Here is a 20808-nt window from a genome sequence, read left to right as displayed (position 1 = left end):
TAAATTTTATAAATTACTCTGCATGTATTCTAAAGCTTATTGAATGCCACTCAGAACGAAATATTTAACTGGGGCTTTGCATTTTATGTAGACAATTAACTTACAAATTTAACTTCTTTAATGTCTATGAGATCTTCAGGTTTTCCATGAGCCTTGTGTTGGGTTAGGAAATTAACATCTAACAGATTAAATTCAGCAAAAAATGAATTAAACAAGTTAACTTTTAAGCTGTCATGAAATCTTATAAATGTCTAAATAGCAAAAAAAGAAAAATCACTGTCTTATAAAAAATTGAGAAGAAATAAGCAAAAATTTTAAACAAAAAATTTAATCGACCTCTCTTCTATAGTAGGACAGTTCAAATAGGAGAAATGAAATCCTGATACATGCTACCACATGGGTAAACCTTGAAAGCATTATTCTGAGTGAAATAAGTCATTCACAAAAGGAGAAATAATGTATGATCTCACGTATATGAAATATCTAGGAAAGGTAGGTATATACAGACCAGAGTTTATTAGTCACTACTAAAAAAAAAACTACTAGAGGTGGAAAAAAAAAAATAAGAGGTGGAAGGAGGAGGAAATACGGAGTCATTGCTTAAGGGGCACTGAGCTTCTGTTAAGGATGATGAAAAAACTGAAACTAGGTAGTGCTGATGGCTACACAACATCATGATGAACATAATGTACATGTAAAAAAGGTTAAAATGTAAAATATTTTGCTTTATATATACTTCCAAAACCAAATAAAACCCATTGCTGTCGCGTGGATTCCGACTCATAGCAACCGTATAGGACAGAGTAGAACTGCTCTATAGAGCCTCCAAGGAGTGGCTGGTAGATTCAAACTGTTGACCTTTTGGTTAGTAGCCATAGGTTTTATGCACTGTGCCACCAGGACTTATATGAGTTGATTCTGAATCATAGCAACCCTATAGGACAGAGTAGAACTGCCCCATATGGTTTCAAGGAGCGCCTGGGGAATTCAAACTGCCGACCTTTAGGGTAACAGCTGTAGCTCTTAGCCACTTTGTTACCAGCGTTTCTATATGTATACTTACCATCATTTAAAAAATTAATAATATGAGTGCTCTAAATAGCATAATTAGTGTGGTTGATCTTTTTGACATATATGTCATATATCCTCTATATAATATGTATGAATTCTTGTTTCAAGAGTACATGGCACAGCAACAAAATCTGGCCATATGTTTAGACAACAGAAGAAAGCCGCAAAAATCAAAAGTAGAAATAATTCAAGCAAATTACCTCAGTAAAACATAATAATGTAAATTTTAAAGAGGATAGATCACCAAAATTTAGGAACCTTTTAAAAATACCTCCTGAATCTTTGTAAAATAATTAGTTCGAAAAACTGCACAGAAAATTACAATATTGGTAACATTTAAAAACACCTAAAGCACTGATTTAAGGGAATATTTGGCGAAAAATAATGTACCACTTAAAGGAATTAGTAAAAAAAAAAACTAAATCAAGCTTATAATTGTAGAAACTAGAAAAAAGAGCAAAAGAAAAGACAATTAGGACTAAAGAGAAAACATTAATTTTTTAGGAAATAAAAAAATCTTAGAGCTCTTAAAAACTCTAAGAGCTTATATCTTTAGCTACCAAATTAATGGGGGGAGAAGAAGCCTGAAATATATAATGAGAAATTATACAGGAGAAATAAAAGCAGGTAGAGTTTTTTCTTTTTTTTAGAGAAATAAATGTAAGTTTAAAGAAAACTTGCAGGGAGCATTTTGCTAAAGCCCTTGGAAATAAACTTGAAAACCTGAATGACCTGCTTATTTTTCAAGGACAATATCATTTATCAAAGCTGGCGCCCTAAAAGTTGACATATTAATGAGCACAGAAGACACTTGAGAAAACTCCTTAAAAATGCCTCAGGTGACAGACTGAGCCCAGCACAACTAGATGGTGCTCAACTACTGCCACTGACTGCTCTGATAGAGATCACAATAGAGAGTCCTGCACAGAGCTGGAGAAAAATCTTGAAAGAAATTCTAACTCACAAAAAAAGAGCAGACTTATTGGTCTGATGGAGACTGGAGAAACCCCCAGAGTATGGCTCCCAGAGAACCTTTTAACTCAGTACTGAAGTCACTCTTGAGGTTCACCCTTCAGCCAGAGATTAGACAGGCTCATAAAAAAAACAAAATAAGTGTAGCTGAACCACGTATGTGAGACTAAATGAGTTCACCAGCCCATGAACAAGGGCAAGAAAGAAGGAGAGGAAAGGAAATCTGGATGAATGGAAATGGGGAATCCAAGGTCAAGAAGGGAAAGTGGTGATACGTCATGGGGTTGCCAACCAAGGTCACAAAACAATGTGTATATTAAATGTGTAATGAGAACTAATTTGTTCTGTGAGGCTTCATTTAAAACACAATAAAAAAATAAAATGCCTCAGGTGAAAATGACAAAAGAGAGTAATCCCATTAAATGTTCGAAAACAAATTGTACTGGTGTAATTTAAACTGGTCCAAGGCTTTATAAAAAGGCATGATTACCATTTGAGACAGCTTGTTGCACTGTGGGGGCTTTTGTGTTGCTGTGATGCTGGAAGCTCTGCCACCAGTATTGAAATACCAGCAGGGTCACTCATGGTGGACACGTTTCAGTGGAGATACCGGAATAAGACAGAATAGGAAGAAGAACCCGGCAGTCTATTTCCAAAAAGAATTAGCCAGTGAAAACCTTATGAATAGCACTGGAAAACTGTATGATATACTGCCAGAAGATGAGCCCCTCAGGTTGGAAGACACTCAAAATACGACTGGGAAGAGCTGCCTCCTCACCCTAGAGTTGACCTTAATGATGTGGCTGGAGGCAAGCTTTTAGGACCTTCATTTGCTGATGTGGCATGACGCAAAATGAGAAGAAACAGCTGCAAATGTCCATTAATATTTGGAACCTAGAAGTACGAAGTATGAATTTAGGAAAATTGGAAATCATCAGAAATGAAATGGAATGCCTAAACATTGGTATCCTAGGCATTAGTGAGCTGAAGTGGCCTGGTACTGGTCATTTAGAATCAGACAATCATATGGTCTACTATGCAGGGAACAATGACTTCAAGAGGAATGGCATTACATTCATCGTCAAAAAGAACATTTCAAGATCTATCCTGTAGTACAATGCTGTCAGTGATAGGATAATATTCACACACCTACAAGGAAGACCAGTTAATATGACTATTATCCAAATTTACGCACCAACCACTAAGGCGAAAGATGAAGAAATTGAAGATTTTTACCAGCTTTTGCAGTCTGAAATTGAATGAACATGCAATCAGGATGCACTGATAATTACTGGTGTTTGGAATGCGAAAGCTGGAAACAAAGAAGAAGGATAGGTAGCTGGAAAATATGGTCTTGTTGACAGAAACAATGCTGGACATCACATAATTGAATTTAACAAGACCAGCAACTTCATTGCAGATACCTTTTTTCACCAACATAACTGGCAACTATACACTTGGACCTCACCAGATAGAATACACAGGAATCAAATAGACTGTATCTGTGGGAAGACAATGGAAAAGCTCAATATCATCAGTCAGAAAAAGGCAAGGGGCTGACTTCGGATCAGACCATCAATTACTTATATGCAAGTTCAAGCTGAAACTGAAGGAAATTAGAACAAGTCCACGACAGCCAAAGTACGATCTTCAGTATATCACACCTGAATTTAGAGCCATCGTGAATAGATTTGATGCGTTGAACACTAATAACTGAAGACCAGACAAGTTGTGGAATGACATCAAGGACATCATACATGAAAAGCAAGAGGCCATTAAAAAGACAGGAGAGAAAGAAAAAATCTAAATGGATGACAGAAGAGACTCTGAAACTTGGTCTTGAACGCCAAGTAGCTAAAGCAAAAGGAAGAAATGATGAAGTAAAAGAGCTGAACGAAAGATTTCAAAGTGCGGATCAAGAAGACAAAGTAAAGTATTATGATGACATGTGCAAAGAGCTGGAGATAGAAAACCAAAAGGGAAGAACATGCTCAGGATTTCTAGTGCTGAAAGAACTGAAGAAAGAATTCAAGCCTCCTATTGCAATACTGAAGGATTCTATGGGAAAATATTAAATGACACAAGAAGCATCAAAAGAAGATAGAAGGATTACACAGAATCAGTATATGAAAAAGAATTGATCAACTGTGAATCATTTCAGGAGGTAACATTTGATCAGGAACCAATGTCACTGAAGGAAGAAATCCAAATTGCACTGAAGGCATTGACGGAAAACAAGCAGCGCTGGAAGTGCTCACTCTCCTATGCCAAGACATTTGGAAGACAGGTACCCAGCCAACTGACTGGAACAGATCCATATTTATGCCTATTCCCAAGAAAAGTGATCCAACTGAATGTGGAAATTATGGAACAATATCATTAATATCACATGCAAAGTTTTGTGGAAGATTATTCAAAAGCAGCTGCAGCAGTATGTCAACGGGGAACTGCCAGAAATTCGATTCAGATTTAGAAGAGGACATGGGTCCCGCTGAAAGCAGAGAACACCAGAAATATGTTTACCTGTTTTTTATTGACAATGGAAAGGCATTCGACTGTGGATTATAACAAATTATGGGTAACGTTGCAGAGGATGGGAATTATGGAACACTTGACTGTTGTCATGATGAATCTGCACATTGATCAAGAGGCAAGTGTTCAAACAGAACAAGGGGATAGTGCATGGTTTAAAGTCAAGAAAGGTGAGCTTCAGGGTTGCATCCTTTTATCATACATATTCAGCCTGTATGGTGAGCAAATAATCTGAGAAACTGGAATACATGAAGAAGAACAAAGGGTCAGCAGTTCGAATCTACGAGGTGCTCCTTATATATCAAGAATGGAGGAAGGCTCATTAATAGTTTAAAGTCAGGAAAGGTGAACATCAGGACTGTATCCTTTTACCATACCTATGCAATCTGTATGCTGAGTAAATACTCTGAGAAACTGGACTATATGAAGAAGAATGGGACATCAGGAATGGAGGAAGATTCATTAACAATCTGCATTATGCAGATGACACAACCTTGCTTGCTGAAAGTGAAGAGGACTTGAAGTACTTACTGGTAAAGATCAAGGACCACAGCCTTCAGTATGGGTTACACTTCAACAAAAAGACAACAAAAATCCTCACAACTGGACCAAAAAGCAGCTTCATGTTAAACAGGGAAAAGATTCAGGTTGTCAAGGATTTCATTTTACTTGGATCCACAACCAACACCCGTGGAAATAGCATTCAAGAAATTGAAAGAGGGATTGCGATGGGCAAATCTGCTGCAAAAGACCTCTTTAAAGTGTTGAGAAGCAAAGATGTCACCTCGAGGCCTAAAGTGTGCCTGACCCAAGCCATGGTTTTTCAGTCTTCTCATATGCATTTGAAAGCTGGACAATGCATACCAAAAACAAAAAAAAACAACCCTGGTGCCGTCGAGTCGATTCCGACTCATAGCGACCCTATAGGACAGAGTAGATCTGCCCCATAGAGTTTCCAAGGAGCACCTCGTAGATTCGAACTGCTGACCCTTTGTTTAAAGCCGTAGCACTTAACCACTATGCTACCAGGTTTTCCGGACAATGCATAAGAAAGACTAAAGAAGAATTGATACCTTGAATTGTGGTGTTGGAGAAGAATATCGGGTATTCCAAGGGCTGCAAAAGAAGGAACAAATCTATCTTGGAAGAAGTACAACCAGAATGCTCCTTAGAAGCAAGGATGGCGAGACTACGTTTCACATACTTTGGGCACATTGTCAGGAGGGATCAGTCCCTCGTGAAGGACATCATGCTTGGTAAAGTAGAGGGCCAGTCAGAAAGAGGAAGACGGTTAATGAGATGGATTGACACAGTGGCTGCAACAATGGGCTCAAGGAAAGCAATGATTATGAGGTTGCACAGGACTAAGCAGTGTTGCATTCTGTTGTGCATAGGGCTGGTATGAGTTGGAATCCGCTGGACAGCATCTAACAACAACAACCATTTGACTTCCAGCTCCAGTAAACCTAAGTTATGTTTTGTGATATACCCAAGCCTTTCCAAAAGGGTTTATGAAGGTAAGTGTACACGACTTACTCAGGTCCCTAGCAGAGAACATCTTGCATTTTTCCATGCATTGAGGCATCTCCCATTTAAGTTGTTAGGTGTAGTCGAGTCAGTTCTGGCCCACAGCTACTGCATCTACTACAGAATGAAACAATGCCTGGTGCTGTGCCATCCTCACCATTGTTGCTATGCTTGGGCCCATTGTTGTAGCCACTGTGTCCGGTCCATCTCCTTGAGGGTCTTCCTCTTTTTCCCTGACCCGCTTCTACCAAACATCATGTCCTTCTCTGGGAACTGCTCCCTTCTGACAACGTGTTCAAAGTGTGTGAGACTGTAGTCTCAGCATCCTTGATTCTAAGGAGCATTCTGGTTGTACTTCTTCTTCCAAGACAGATTTGTTCGCCATTTTGGCAGTCCATGGTATATTCGATATTCTTCACCAAAACTGCAATTCAGAGGCATCAATTCTTCTTTGGGCTTCCTTAGTCACTGTCCAGTTCTCACATGCATATGAGAAGACTGAAAGCACCGTGGCTGGGGTCAGGTGCACCTTAGTCCTCAAGCTGACATCTTTGCTCTTCAATACATCTTTTGACTTCTTGACTGCTGCTTCCACGGCTGCTGGTTGTGGATCCAAGTAACATGAAATCCTTGACAACCTTAATCTTTTCTCCGTTTATCGTGATGCTGCTTATTGGTCCAGTTGTGAGGTTTTTTGTTTTTGTTTTTTAATTTTGAGGCGTAATCTGTACTGAAGGCTGTGGTCTTTGATCTCCATCAATAAGTGCTTCAAGTCCTCTTCACTTTCAGCAAGCAAGGTTGTGTCATCTGCATAATGCAGATTGTTAGTGAGTCTTTGTCTAATCCTGATGCCCCATTCTTCTTCATATAGTCCATCTTCTCAGATTATTTGCTCAGCATACAGGTTAAATAAGTGTGGTTAAAGGATACAACCTTGACGCACACCTTTCATGACTTTAAACCATGCGGTATACCCTCGTTCTTTTCGAAAAACTGCCTCTTGATTCTTGTACGGCTTGCTCATGAGCACAATTAAGTGTTCTGGAATTCTTATTCTCTGCAACGGTATCCATAATTTGTTATGATCCACACACTTGAGTGAATTAGCATAGGCAATAAAACCCAGGTAAACATATTTCCTGTATTCTCTTCTACCAGTCAGGATCCACCCGACATCAGCAATAATATTCCGTTGATAGGACCTCAGTAAAATAATCTGCTTGGATGAAAGCTATACCATTGAGGTAAATCCTACCTCAATTCTGCCCCGAAGCCCTGCAAATCTCAGTTAGTTGCTTGGCTCATCACTGACTTGATTCCACCTAGGAACAATAAAACAAGTCTTTTGAAATAAAATTATTAGGGATGCTAAGGAAATTTATTTAGGTCTTGATTATAATTTGTCAGTTTAATTTTTTATAATTGTAACTACTGATCCTAAATATTTTCTCTGTTCTTTGGTCATAAACTTCTTTGTTTTTGTTGTTGTTAGGTGCTGTCAAGTCGGTTCCGACTCATAGCAACCCTATGCACAATTGAAACGCTGCCTGGTCCTGAGCCATCCATAAAATCGTTGTTATACTTAAGCTCATAGTTGCAGCCACTGTGTCAGTCCACCTCGTTGAGGGTCTTCCTCTTTTCTGCTGACCGTGTACTCTGCCAAGCATGATGTCCTTCTCCAGGGACTGATCCCTCCTGACAACATGTCCAAAATATGTAAGACACAGCCTTGCCATCCTTGCTTCTAAGGAGCATTCTGGTTGTACTTACTCTAAGACAGATCTGTTCATTCTTTTGACAGTCCATGGTATATTCACTATTCTTCACCACCGCCACAATTCAAAGGCATCAATTCTTCTTCAGTCTTCCTTATTCATTGTCCAGCTTTCACATGCATATGATGTGATTGAAAATACCATGGCTTGGGTCAGGCGCACCTTAGTCTTCAAGGTGACATCTTCGCTCTTCAACATTTTAAAGAGTTCCTTTGCATCAGATTTCCCAATGCAATGCATCTTTTGATTTCTTGACTGCTGCTTCCATGGCTTTTGATAGTGGAGCCAAGTAAAATGAAATCCTTGACAACTTCGATCTTTTCTCCGTTTATCATGATGTTGCTCATTGGTCCAGTTGTGAGGATTTTTGTTTTCTTTATGTTGAGGTGTAATCCATACTGAAGGCTGTGGTCTTTGATCTTCATTAGTAAGTGCTTCAAGTTCTCTTCACTTTCGGCAAGCAAGGTTGTGTCATCTGCATAACGCTAGTTGTTAATGAGTCTCCCTCTAATTCTGAAGCCCTATTCTTCTTCATATAGTCCAGCTTCTCAGATTATTTGCTCAGCATACAGATGGAATAGGTATGGTGAAAGGATACAATGCTGATGCACACCTTTCCTGCCTTTAAACCAATCAGTATTCCCTTGTTCTGTCCGAACAACTGCCTCTTGATCTATGTAAAGGTTCCTCATGAGCACAATCAAGTGTTCTGGAATTCCCATTCTTCACAATGTTATCCATAATTTGTTACGGTCCACACAGCCTAATGCCTTTGCGTAGTAAATAAAATAACAGGTAAACATCCTTCTGGTATTCTCTGCTTTCAGCCAGAATCCACCTGACATCAGCAATGATATCCCTGGTTCCACATCCTCTTCTGAAACCGGCCTGAATTTCTGGCAGTTCCCTGTCGATATACTGCTGTAGCCGTTTTTGAATGATCTTCAGCAAAATTTTGCTTGCGTTTGATATTAATGATATTGTTCTATAACTTCCACATTCAGTTGGGTCACCTTTCTTGGGAATAGGCATAAATATGGATCTCTTCAAGTCAGTTGGCCAGGAAGCTGTCTTCCATATTTCTTGGCATAGACAAGAAAGCACCTCCAGCGCTGCATCTGTTTGTTGAAACATCCCAATTGATATTCCATCAATTCCTGGAGCCTTGTTTTTTGCCAGTGCCTTCAGAGCGGCTTGGACTTCTTCCTTCAGTGCCATCGGTTCCTGATCATATGCTGCCCCTTGAAATGGTTGAACATCGACTAATTTTTTTTTTGATGTAATGACTCTGTATTCCTTCCATCTTCTTTTGATGCCTCCTGCGTTGTTTAATATTTTCCCCATAGAACCCTTCACTATTGCAACTCAAGGGTTGAAATTTTCTTCAGTTCTTTCAGCTAGAGAAATGCTGCGTGTGTTCTTCCCTTTTGGTTTTGCATCTCAAGCTCTTTGCACGTGTCATTATAATACTTCACTTTGTCTTCTCGAGACCCCCTTTGAAATCTTCTGTTCATTTCTTTTACTTCATCAATTCAAGAATAAGCTTCAGAGTCTCCTCTGACGTCCATCTTGGTCTTTTCTTTCTTTTCAATGACCTGTTGGTTTCTTCAAGGATAATGTCCTTGATGTCATTCCACAACTCATCTGGTCTTCAGTCACTAGTGTTCAGTGCGTCGAATCTATTCTTGAGATGGTCTCTAAATTCAGGTGGGTTATACTCAAGGTCATATTTTGACTTTCGTGGACTTGCTCCGGTTTTCTTCAGTTTCAGCTTGAACTTGCACATGAGCTATTGATGATCTGTTCTACAGTTGGCCCCTGGCCTTGTCCTGACTGATGATATTGACCTTTCCATCATCTCTTTCCAAAGATGTAGTCAGTCTGATTCCTGTGTGTTCCATCTGGTGAGGTCCATGTGCATAGTCACCATTTATGTTGGTGAAAGAAGATATTTGCAATGAAGAAGTCGTTGGTCTTGCAAAATTCTATTATTTGGTCTCCGGCATTGTTTCTATCACCAAGGCAGTATTTTCCAACTACCGATCCTTCTTCTTTGTTTCCTACTTTTGCAATCTAATCACCAGTAATTATCAATGCATCTTGATTGCATATTTGATCAATTTCAGACTGCAGCAGCTGATAAAAATCTTCTGTTTCTTCATCTTTGGCCCTAGTGGTTGGTGCATAAATGTGAATAATAATCGTATTAACTGATCTTCCTTTTAGGCCTATGGATATTATCCTATCACTGACAGTGTTGTACTTCAGGATAGATCTTGAAATGTTCTTTTTGGCAATGAATGCAACACCATTCCTGTTCAAATTGACATTCCCAGCATAGTAGACTATATGATTGTCCAATTCAAAAAGGCCGGCCAATACCAGTCCATTTCAGCTCACTAATGCCTAGGATATCGATATTTTTGCATTCCATTTGATTTTTGCCAATTTCCAATTTTCCTAGATTCTTACTTCGTACATTCCAGGTTCTGATTACTAATGGATTTTTGCAGCTGTTTCTTCTCATTTTGAGTCGTGCCACATCAGCAAATGAACATCCCGAAAGCTTGACTCCATCCATGTCATTAAGGTCGACTCTACCTTGAGGAGGCAGCTCTTCCCCAGCCATCTCTGAGTGCCTTCCAACCCGGGGGGCTCATTTTCCAGCACTTTATCAGACAATGCTCCACTGCTTTTCATAAGGTTTTCACTGGGTAATGCTTTTCAGAAGTAGACTGCTGGGTCCTTCTTCCTAGTCTGTCTTAGTCTGGAAGCTCAGCTGAAACCTGTCCTCCATGGGTGACCCTGCTGGTATCTCAATACCGATGGCATAGCTTCTAGCATCACAGCAACACGCAATCCCCCACAGTACGACAAACTGATAGACATGTGTTATTGTTAGGTATGGTGAAATCCATGTGAAATTGTTCACTACAGTTTAGTAAGTAAACCCAGCTAAATGCATGTGTACCTTGCTTACTGTAAGCCCGTGCTTACTGGTTATGCTGTATGTACTTATATATACTGGATATGCATTATATCTAGGGTATAAAAACTTAATTGAGAGTGAGATTAGAAAAAATTCTAGAAAATGTCTCCTTGTGGTGCAATAAAGGAACTAAAGAAACAAAGGAGAAAAACAGAGTTCTAAAATATTATTTTTCCTTGGCTTGGCTTAAAGTTACTTCTGAATAATTATGACTTGATCATTCTCCCTTATGATGTCCACTCTTTTTAGGTTGTTCCCAAAAAACTACCAGTTTGTTCTGGTCTTTCACTTTGCCATTGAGGAGATCAACAAGAACCCCTACCTGCTCCCCAACCTGTCCTTGGGTTTTGACCTCTACAATTCCATTCCTAGGGAGCACAGAACCTTAGAGAGTGCCCTGTTTTGGCTCTCGGGAGGGAGGCAAATTCTCCCTAATCACAACTGCCGGAGAGAGAGCAAATCTGTCGCTAGCATTATGGAAAGCAAATCAGCATTTTCTGCAGAGATTGGAACACTGTTGGAGCTCTACAAAAGCCCACAGGTCAGTGGATTGTGAGCTCTGGAAACATAAGATCAGGTTGTGTGAACGGCATTCCCTCCTATCTGATCATGGGAAAGGAGGAAGGAGGGTTTATGTATTCCTTGACTGTTGTACACAAATTCCAATGAATTCTGAGGATTGTGAGCTTATAACTTGTGCCATGAAGGAGGATGAAGGAAGGGGAAGGAGCAGTGCTGTGTATCCTTTGAAGCTCAGCCCAGATTACAGCTCAGGACCAATACATCCATGCCAACTTCTGGAAGTATAATCTGCTGACATTGAACAGATAGCTGTGTGCTTTGTCGAAAATGCCCCAGGCAGGGAACTTCCCCAACCAGGATAAAACTCTTCTCAGGGGACAGATAATTGTTGTGGGGGTAAGGCCTGGCCCTGTAGTCTGAATATGGGATATTAATAAAGTCCCCAACAATCAGTTGAGATGCAGATGCAGCTTTCTTATGGTTCAACTTCTCCCTCTGTCCAATCCTGCTTTTCTCATGTGCCCAGAGGTGTGTCTCCTGAGGGCACTCCCATAAACTTTCCACATGCCACTCTCCATATCAAAGTTACTTTCCAGGGAACCTGAGCTAAGACAAGCAGCAGTCAGAAAGAATTAAGGCCAAAATAAGATTAAAAAAAAAAAAAAAAAAAACCATTGCTGTCGAGTCATTTCCAACTCATAGCGATCCTACAGCACGGAGTAGAACTGCTCCACGGGGTTTCCAAGGAGCAGCTGGTAGATTTGAACTGCAGCACTTTTGGTTAACAACCATGTTCTTAACCACTGTACCACCAGGGCTCCAAAATAAGAGCCTTACATTATGAGAATTCTGTGATGGAAAAATCATATTTCGAGACTCAGAGTTTATAATTGTGCTCCTCAGGATAATCTACAGTATGCTGAGGTATTAAGTTAAATCCAAAATATCAAGGGTGTAACAGGGAATATTTATTATCAGGGTTCATATCCAACATTAATCGCTAGGGAGATGGGCCTCAGTTACTAAGCCACAGGCTTAAAGCTGGTGGAAACACTACCATCGTGCCGGTGCACCAGCTGATATTAGTGCCTTCTTCTGTTGAGCTGCGGGAAATGATGAGCACACGGAGATCTTCCACATCATCTTTTATGCTTTAGCCTGAAAGTCACACCAGGGTTTACACATCATGTCCTGAAAGCAGGGAGGCTGGAATATATGGTCTTCTGTTTGAACAGAATGAAAAAAGAGCTGTGGAGTGTCCAATGCAGTTTCTTATTTTTCTTCAGCAGATATTCTATTAATTCCGCCTTCCACAGAGAGAATTCTCTTACTCCCTCTCTAATGAAGACCACTGAAATCCCACGCAACTCAGATTCATGACCTTTCTTTGTTTCATATTCAGGTCACATATGGTCCTTTTGATCCTATTCTGAGTGATAAAGACCGGTTCCCATCACTGTATCCGATGGCCTCCAAGGACGGCTTTCTGGTCCATGGAATGATCCAGTTATTGATGCATTTTGGCTGGACCTGGGTGGGGCTTTTTGTCTCTGAAGATATGAAAGGGGAGCAGTTCCTCCAGGACCTGAAAGCAGAGATGGTAAAGGAAAGTATCGGTGTGCCCCTTGTAGAAAAAGTCCCTGAGATCAAGAGGCTACACGAAGACAGTATGTTGATGTTGAGAGACAGGATCAGGGATTCATTAGCAAATGTGTATATACTGTGTGGTGATGCTGAGAGTATCAAATTTATAAGCTATTTCACAGAAACTTATTTAATCTCTGGAAAGGTATGGATCATGGAAGAAAACTGGCATAATCTTTTGCATGAATGGGACCATATCCTGAAACGTTTCTATGGAAGCCTCTTATTTTCACATTGGGAGAAGGCAATCCCTAGCTTCAGACACTTTGTCAAGGGAGTGAACCCATCCAGGTATCCAGAAGACTTTTACCTCAGGAAAATCTGGCTTCAAATATTTAATCGCTTGATTGTCGGGACACAATGTGGAGAAATCGAGACCTGCCCACCAAATGCTTCCTTAGAGTCGGTGCCAGTCTCTATGGGCATGATGAACTTGTCTGATTCTAGCTATCTTGTCTATAATGCTGTATATACTGTGGCCCAAGCCCTCCATGAAATGCTTCTGATTAACACAGAAATGGGATCTACAGGAAATGCAGAGGGACCTACGCTCCTCCCCTGGCAGGTACATCTCCTCCAGAGGCAGGATTTGTATTGTTCACCTAATGGCATTGGTGGTATTCTATTGAGGCACAGCAGCATGACCAGGCTTGTGACTCATGGTCAATAGGATCAGGCAAAATGAATGAAAGATTGTTCCCAGTGGATATACTGATAAGTGCAATTTTTGAGTATCAACTTGGAAAACCCTGGTCATGGGGTGTGGGGAGAGGTTCAGTTAAAGACCATGCAATAAGAAATGGTTATCAGAAAAAGTTTCTTAAGGCCTAATATGTAAGATATGACCCAACCTCAACTCGTGTGGATTCACAGGTAGATAAAAATGGGTCAAGTCTTTATTTCTCCCTGGGATACATACATTCCCCTTCCTTGGTATTCTAAAATGTCTTTGGGAAATGTTCTTTTTTTGAGCCATACCTGGTGACACTCTGACAAGTGCTTTATTTATTTTTTCTTACCAAACCTGCGACATCATGGGAGCGGGAGTTATAGTCCCAATTTGATATATGAAAATCCACACAATACATGTAAGATTCTGGGATTACCTAGGATGAAAATGGATTTGTTGGGATGTTAAAATCTTCATTTACACCACTTTTAATGAAGCCGCGAGCAGACTTTTTTGGTCAGGGTTGGATCAAAGCAAACATGTAAGCCAACCTCTAAATGGTGTCATGATTGGATTTGATTAGGCCTCCATTATACTGGAGCCATGGTGGCATTCTCCCTTGAGGTGGGCACACACAAAAAAATCAGCAAATACCATAACAAAATCGTGAGGGTAGAGAGGTGGGGAAAGAAGAATTAATTGGTAGGTATGAGCCCTCCATCTCTAATTTGAATGCAATCCTGTTTTAAAATTATGCCTCACCTCTAGCTTCATCCATTTATAAGGAATATCCAGTTTACAAACAGCACTGGGGACAGTATATTCTTGGATGAGAAAAAAAACTCTATGACACGGTATGATATTGGAAACCCTGTGAATTTTACTGGTGATTTTAGCCTGCTGACTAAAGTCAGAGAGTTTATCTTCAATAATCCACACGATCAAGAGTTAGTCATCAACAAAGAGATGATAGAATGGCCTGTTGGATTCAAAGAGGTATGACATCATCTCAAAATTGGATGTATACATTGTAGCTTTATCTGAACAGAGCCATGAGAGGAGATTGAGTTGGCACCCTGTTAACCCAGGGCTAAATTTATGATATTACTTTCACATATTATATGGCTGCACCTCTGGGAAGAGTAAGTTTATATGTGTGATTGTTTGATTGTTTTTAATTTGGGTTCAATTAGCTGTTAAGTATTGGAATGCATACACTGAAGGGAGGTAATGGACCTACTTTTTAAATTTTATACTTGGTTAACCTCCATATATCACAGAAGAGTCTTAATCATGCATGCTCCAATCCCTATGTTTAGATGCACTGTAAACACAGATAGAGTCTGGATTTCAGCAATCTCTTTATAGATTTCATTCTCATTCTTTTTTCTATTGGTAATTTGTCTATCGAGAAGTCATCATTGTTTTGTTTATCTTCTGAAAGCACTGACCATCATTTCATCCAACCTACTACAGTTTATCAATCTTGGGCAGTTTTGTGGATGTTTGTACAGAAGTGATACTTCCACTTTTAAGATTTCATTAAATGCCCGACAAAGGGGTACTATACCTGAACTCATGAACTCAGATTTGGATTAACCCCAATATCTGGTCCATAACATCCACTCATCGTTCTTTGCTGGTACACTTCAATTTATTTATGTAGGTACCTCTAGTAGGAAGTCTATTTATCACATTTTTAAATTCTTCCATGTAATACCTAAACTCTTATATCCAGTCAAGTATGGGGGCATGGTAAAATTATCCTTGGACATACAAGGCCTCAGAATCCTTATGATACAGTGACCTGCACTGAAAGGACTTTACGATAAAGTAGCAAAAAAAAAAAAAAAGGAGAGAAACACTCAGGGGATGTTTCAGGTGATGTATGAGATAAAAGTCACCAGCTACTTTGGTAAAATTTTGATTGTATGTGTAACCAGTTAAAGAAAGAGGAAAAATATTGTTGGTAATTTATACTTAGAGATCTAGGTAATAGCAACAGGATGGAGCTGGCAAAGTGCCAGAAAGTGTGATAGAAGATCCAATTTCTTGCTTATTAGTGGACAAACTGCTAATAATGTGCAAAGTAATAACCAATGCATCCTTGTTTCTCTGCAGACTCCTCAATCTGTGTGTAGCCAGAGCTGTGGTCCAGGATCCAGGAAAATTCCAGAAGAAGGAAGGCCATTCTGTTGCTTCATTTGTACAATTTGCCCAGAGACAGAGATTTCAAATCGAACAGGTATGAATGTTTATGACTGCCCTCTAATAACCCCAGCCCTCGCGCCATTCTCTCCACGAAAAGGACAGGAAGGGGAAGTTGCAGTGGGGTCCTAGGCCATGATTGTCTTCTGTTTTTTCTTTCACTCATTCATTCACCATATTTACTTTTATACCTAATATTGCTACGACATTATGGGAAAGGAGTAGATCTTTTGTACACTATTGGAACTAAATTGGTGTTAATTCAGAATAGATTGTTATAAAGTTAAGATGATAATCGTAAGCTCTAAGGTCACTACTAAGGAATACACTAAAATATACGCTGAAAAAATATACAAGAGGTAATCTAAATAGTTGCAAGATAAAAATCAATTAATCATAATTATGTATACATGTTTTTTGTATATATGTAATTATAAAATACATGCAGAAAAATACACAAGAGGGAATCAAAATAGTACACAAGAAAAAAATATGTGAATCATTAAAAAAGACCATCATGCGGGAATTCTGGAACAAAAAAGGCATACGATAAGTAGAAAACAAAAAGCAGAAGTCTTCTTTTATCAATAATTACCTTCCACGTAAATTGATTAAACTCTCCAATTAAAAGGCAGTGATTGGCCTAATGGATTGAAAAGAAAAAAATAAATGATCAAATACTGCACATAAGAAACTCACTTTAGCTATAAAGACACACATACGGTGAAAGTGACAGGATGGAACATTGATATTCCATGCAAATATTAGCCAAAAGAGGGCTGGAGCTCCTATGCTAATATCAGACAATGTAGACTTTGAGCAAAACATCATTACAACAAAGAAGGACATTGTATATTCATGAAAAGGTCAATATGTCAAAGGATACACCCCTTATTATTAAAACAGAAAAGAAATGTAAGAAGGCATTGTCGTTTGCTTCTGCAATATCCATCCTTCATACCTTCCCACCAAATCCCAAAGAATGTTCTGGTATCTATCTCTGTACCCCTTAGCACAGTTGTTAGGCATTTGTCTGCTAACCAAAGGGTGGGAAGTTTGAATTCACCAGCCACTACCTGGAAACCCTATGGGAAAGTTCTACTCTGTCCTATAGGTTTGCTGTGTGTAGGAATTGACTTTACTGAAACAGGGTTTTTTACCCCATAGCTTATGAATCTTGTGCGAAGTTAAACCAAAGTTCAGAACTAGTTATAGCCCCTACTGGTCAATGTGAATTCCCAGCACCTTAACCTGCGTCTTAGACTGGGTTCGCTAGAGAAGAAAAACCAGTAAGCTGTATAAATATATGCATTTATATCAAGAAAATGGCTCACACGGTTGTAGAGGCTGGGACATCCCAAGTCTGTGGTTCAAGATAGAGGATTCTCCTGATGCACATAGCCACAGAGACTGGCAAACCCAAGATCAGCAGGTCAGAGAGCACGGCTCACACACACAGGCTGTGAAGACTGATGAATCCCAAGACCAGCAGGCAAGACCACAGGAAAGCTGCTAGCTCAAGTCCCAAGAATCTAAGGTCAGATGAACAGGAGATGAACACCTGCCGGATCCAGAATGAGTAAAAGCCCGCAAGTCTTGCCAGAATATCCACTTATATTCAGTGCAGGCCACACGCCTGAGGAAACTCCCTTTCAACTGATTGGTTACCCACAGAAGATCCTATCATGGAGATGATCCCATAATATCAAGTCTCATCATGGAAGTCATCACAGCATCACAGGACTCTCAAACCACTGAGAATCATGGCCCAGTCAAGTCGACACACAGCCTTAACCATCACAACCAGTAACTGATTTAGAAAAAAAAGGGGGGAGGAGGGAACCTTTATGGTTAGAAACATCAAGAAGAACAATGCTAAACTGTTTTGGGAAAGACAATCCTCACACTTCAGAGAGCTACATGAATCTTCTTTCTCTCTCAATCTGAGTGAGAATAAGGAAACTTTTAGACTTGATTATTCCGTGAAAATACTGTAAACTATGGCAGTACAGGGCCAATCATCAAGAATGCACTGGGGACAGCAGAGGAAATGGTTGTGACAATCTTAGTGCTTAACAATATAATAGACCTTTTTTGTGCCATTAGCTGAAGATTCAGTTTGACTGGGTTTTTTCTTACCTGCAGCTGAAAGCATTCTCCCTGGATCAGGAATAAACCTAAAAACCCACTGCCACCGAGTTGATTCTGACTCATAGTGACCCTATAGGACAGAGTAGAACTGTCCCATAGAGTTTCCAAGGAGTGCCTGGCAGATTCGAACTGCCGACATTTTGGTTAGCAGCCGTAGCACTTTAACTATTGCGCCACCAGGGTTTCTCGGTCAGGAATACAGAATCTTAATCTGGTGTGTCTGAGTATTAATTTGAGGAGGTCAGTCTGCACAAAGAAGGCAAATGTAAACTTGGTAAAATGAAGAGCTTTTGAAACTGAAATGCCGAATCTTTGCTTTTTCTCCAGATGCACAGCAATGTGTCTAGTGTCCAGCCCATGAGTACCCAAACAGTGAGAGAAATCACTGCCTCCCAAAGGTTGTGACTTTCCTGTCCTTTGAAGATTCACTGGGGGTGGCTCTGGCCTGCATTGCCCTGTGCTTCTCTGTTGTCACAGCTGCGGTTCTGTGGGTCTTTGTGAAGCACCGAGAGACTCCCGTAGTCAAGGCCAACAACCACGCTCTTAGCTACATCCTGCTCCTCTCCCTCTTCCTGGCTTCCTCTGCTCCTTACTCTTCATTGGCTGTCCCAACACAGCCACCTGCCTCCTCCGACGCATCACATTTGGAGTTGTGTTCACTGTGGCTGTTTCTACTGTTTTGGCCAAAACTATTACTGTGATTCTGGCATTTAAGGCCATGAAACCCAGAAGAACCATGAGGCGGTTGCTTGTTTCAGGGGCTTCTAACTCTGTGGTTGCCATCTGCTCTCTGATCCAAATGATTATCTGTGGTATCTGGCTGGGTACCTCTCCCCCTTTCATTGACATAGACACACACTCTGAGCCCAGACACCTCATCGTTGAGTGCAATAAGGGCTCAGTCACTGCCTTCTACTGTGTCCTGGGATACCTGGGATCCTTGGCCATGGGGACTTTTTCCTTGGCTTCCCTGGCCAGGAACCTGCCTGATACCTTCAGTGAAGCCAAGTTTCTGACATTCAGCATGCTGGTGTTCTGCAGTGTCTGGGTCACCTTCCTTCCTGTCTACCACAGCACCAAGGGGAAGGCCATGGTGGCCATGGAGATCTTCTCCATCTTGACCTCTAGTTTGGGGCTACTAGGTTGCATCTTTGCCCCAAAGTGCTACATTATTCTAATAAAGCCTGATAAGAATGCTTTGAAAGGACTAAGGGACAAAATAGATTTAAGGGGAAAGATGTGGTCTAAGAATTTCTCTCACTAGTGCCTATCTCGTTTTTAGGCTACAGAACAATAAACCAGGTGATTTTGCATCTAGATGTCAGAAAATAGTTGAAACTGCTTTACTTCTTTACTTTGGAACAAGTTCTGCCTCCTTTAGTTCTGGAATTTTTGTGTACATTTCTTAGCCAGCCTTCATGATCACAAATGTGAATGTTATCTCAGATCAATGGTTATCCAGAAAATGTTGTTTGTGCATTAATTACTACACTTTCTTTAGTCAACTGAGAGACGCTGTAAACAATCATGTTTTTTGGAAAATATTTGAGTTATACTGAGGCTTTCTATTCTATTCCCTTCTGAACCCTTTGTTGTTGTTTTTAGGTGCTGTTGAGTTGGTTCTGACTCACGGAGACCCTAGGGACAACAGAACGAAACACTGCCTGGTCTTGCACAATCTTCATGACCATTGTTATGCTTGAGCCCGTTGTTGCCACCACTGTGTCAATCCATCTCACTGAGGGTCTTTCTCTTTTTTGGTGATCCTCTACTTTACCAAGAGTGATGAACTTCTCCAGTGTCTGGTCCCTTCTGATAACATGTCCACAGTATGTGAGATGAAGTCTAGACATCCTTGTTTCTAAGAAGTAATCTGGCAGTGCTTTTTCCAAGACAGATTTGTTTGTTCTTCTGGCAGTCCGTTGCATATTCAGTATTCTTAGCCAACTCCATAATACAAAGGCATCAATTTTTTTTTTCCATCTTCCTTATTCATTGTCCGTCTTTCATAGGCATATGAGGCAACTGGAAACACCATGGCTTGGGTCAGGCACACTTGACCCCTTTAGAGATTTTAAATGTTAACTGTAGGTTTATAATATATTTAGTATATTCCTGAATTCAAGAGGTAATTAGTTTACATGTCTTTCACAAATGTATCATCTATTATCCATAAACTTGTTATTACAAGATTTTTGCCCCACTGTTTTAAATGGTATCTTTATCATGTACTGAATTCTCACATATATGTGGATCGGTTTCTTACCTACATGATTTCTTCCTTCTATTGATAGATTTTTGTGTTTGTGCTTATTTTTCGTCCAAATACCAGACTTGATGGAACGGTTTTATCATTGAGGTAGAGTTATTATAACATGCAATGAACCATTTTGATGTTAAATCCAAATCAGTGTCAGTTAATGAACCCACAATGTTCTGTAATCACCACCTACTTCTAGAACCTGATTATCACTCCAGAACAATACACATTGCCCGTCAAGAGGTTACTCCCAATTCTTCCCTTCTCCTAGGCCTTGGCAACCATCAGTCTTCTGTGTGTTTCTATGGATTTGTCCATTCTAGATATTCCATACAAGCATTTTTGTGGAGGTGGAGCCAAGATGGCAGAATAGACAGACACTTCCATCGAGCCCTCTTTACAACAAAGAGCTGAAAAAACAAGGGAAACTAAGACAGGGAGCAAAGGCCCTGAGATCAGAGGGCGCCTGTTTGAAAAATAGCAAAGA

The 20808-nt window shown here is 40.1% G+C and overlaps 1 protein-coding gene across 1 annotated transcript; it reads left to right on the top strand.

Annotated features, from left to right (window-relative positions):
- The first annotated feature begins 7065 nt into the window (after positions 1-7065).
- Positions 7066-19325, top strand: LOC126070930 (vomeronasal type-2 receptor 26-like). Its single transcript, XM_049875257.1, is given in 7 exon segments — positions 7066-7070; positions 11116-11407; positions 12791-13597; positions 14471-14698; positions 15824-15947; positions 18389-18634; positions 18637-19325. Coding segments are annotated over 7 exon segments (2391 nt in total).
- The last annotated feature ends 1483 nt before the right edge of the window (positions 19326-20808 follow it).

Source organism: Elephas maximus, chromosome 3 (genome assembly GCF_024166365.1).
Source record: "Elephas maximus indicus isolate mEleMax1 chromosome 3, mEleMax1 primary haplotype, whole genome shotgun sequence".
Classification (NCBI taxonomy): Eukaryota; Metazoa; Chordata; class Mammalia; order Proboscidea; family Elephantidae; genus Elephas; species Elephas maximus.
Note: the sequence above shows the minus strand (reverse complement) of the source record. Positions and strands in the feature narration are given on the sequence as shown.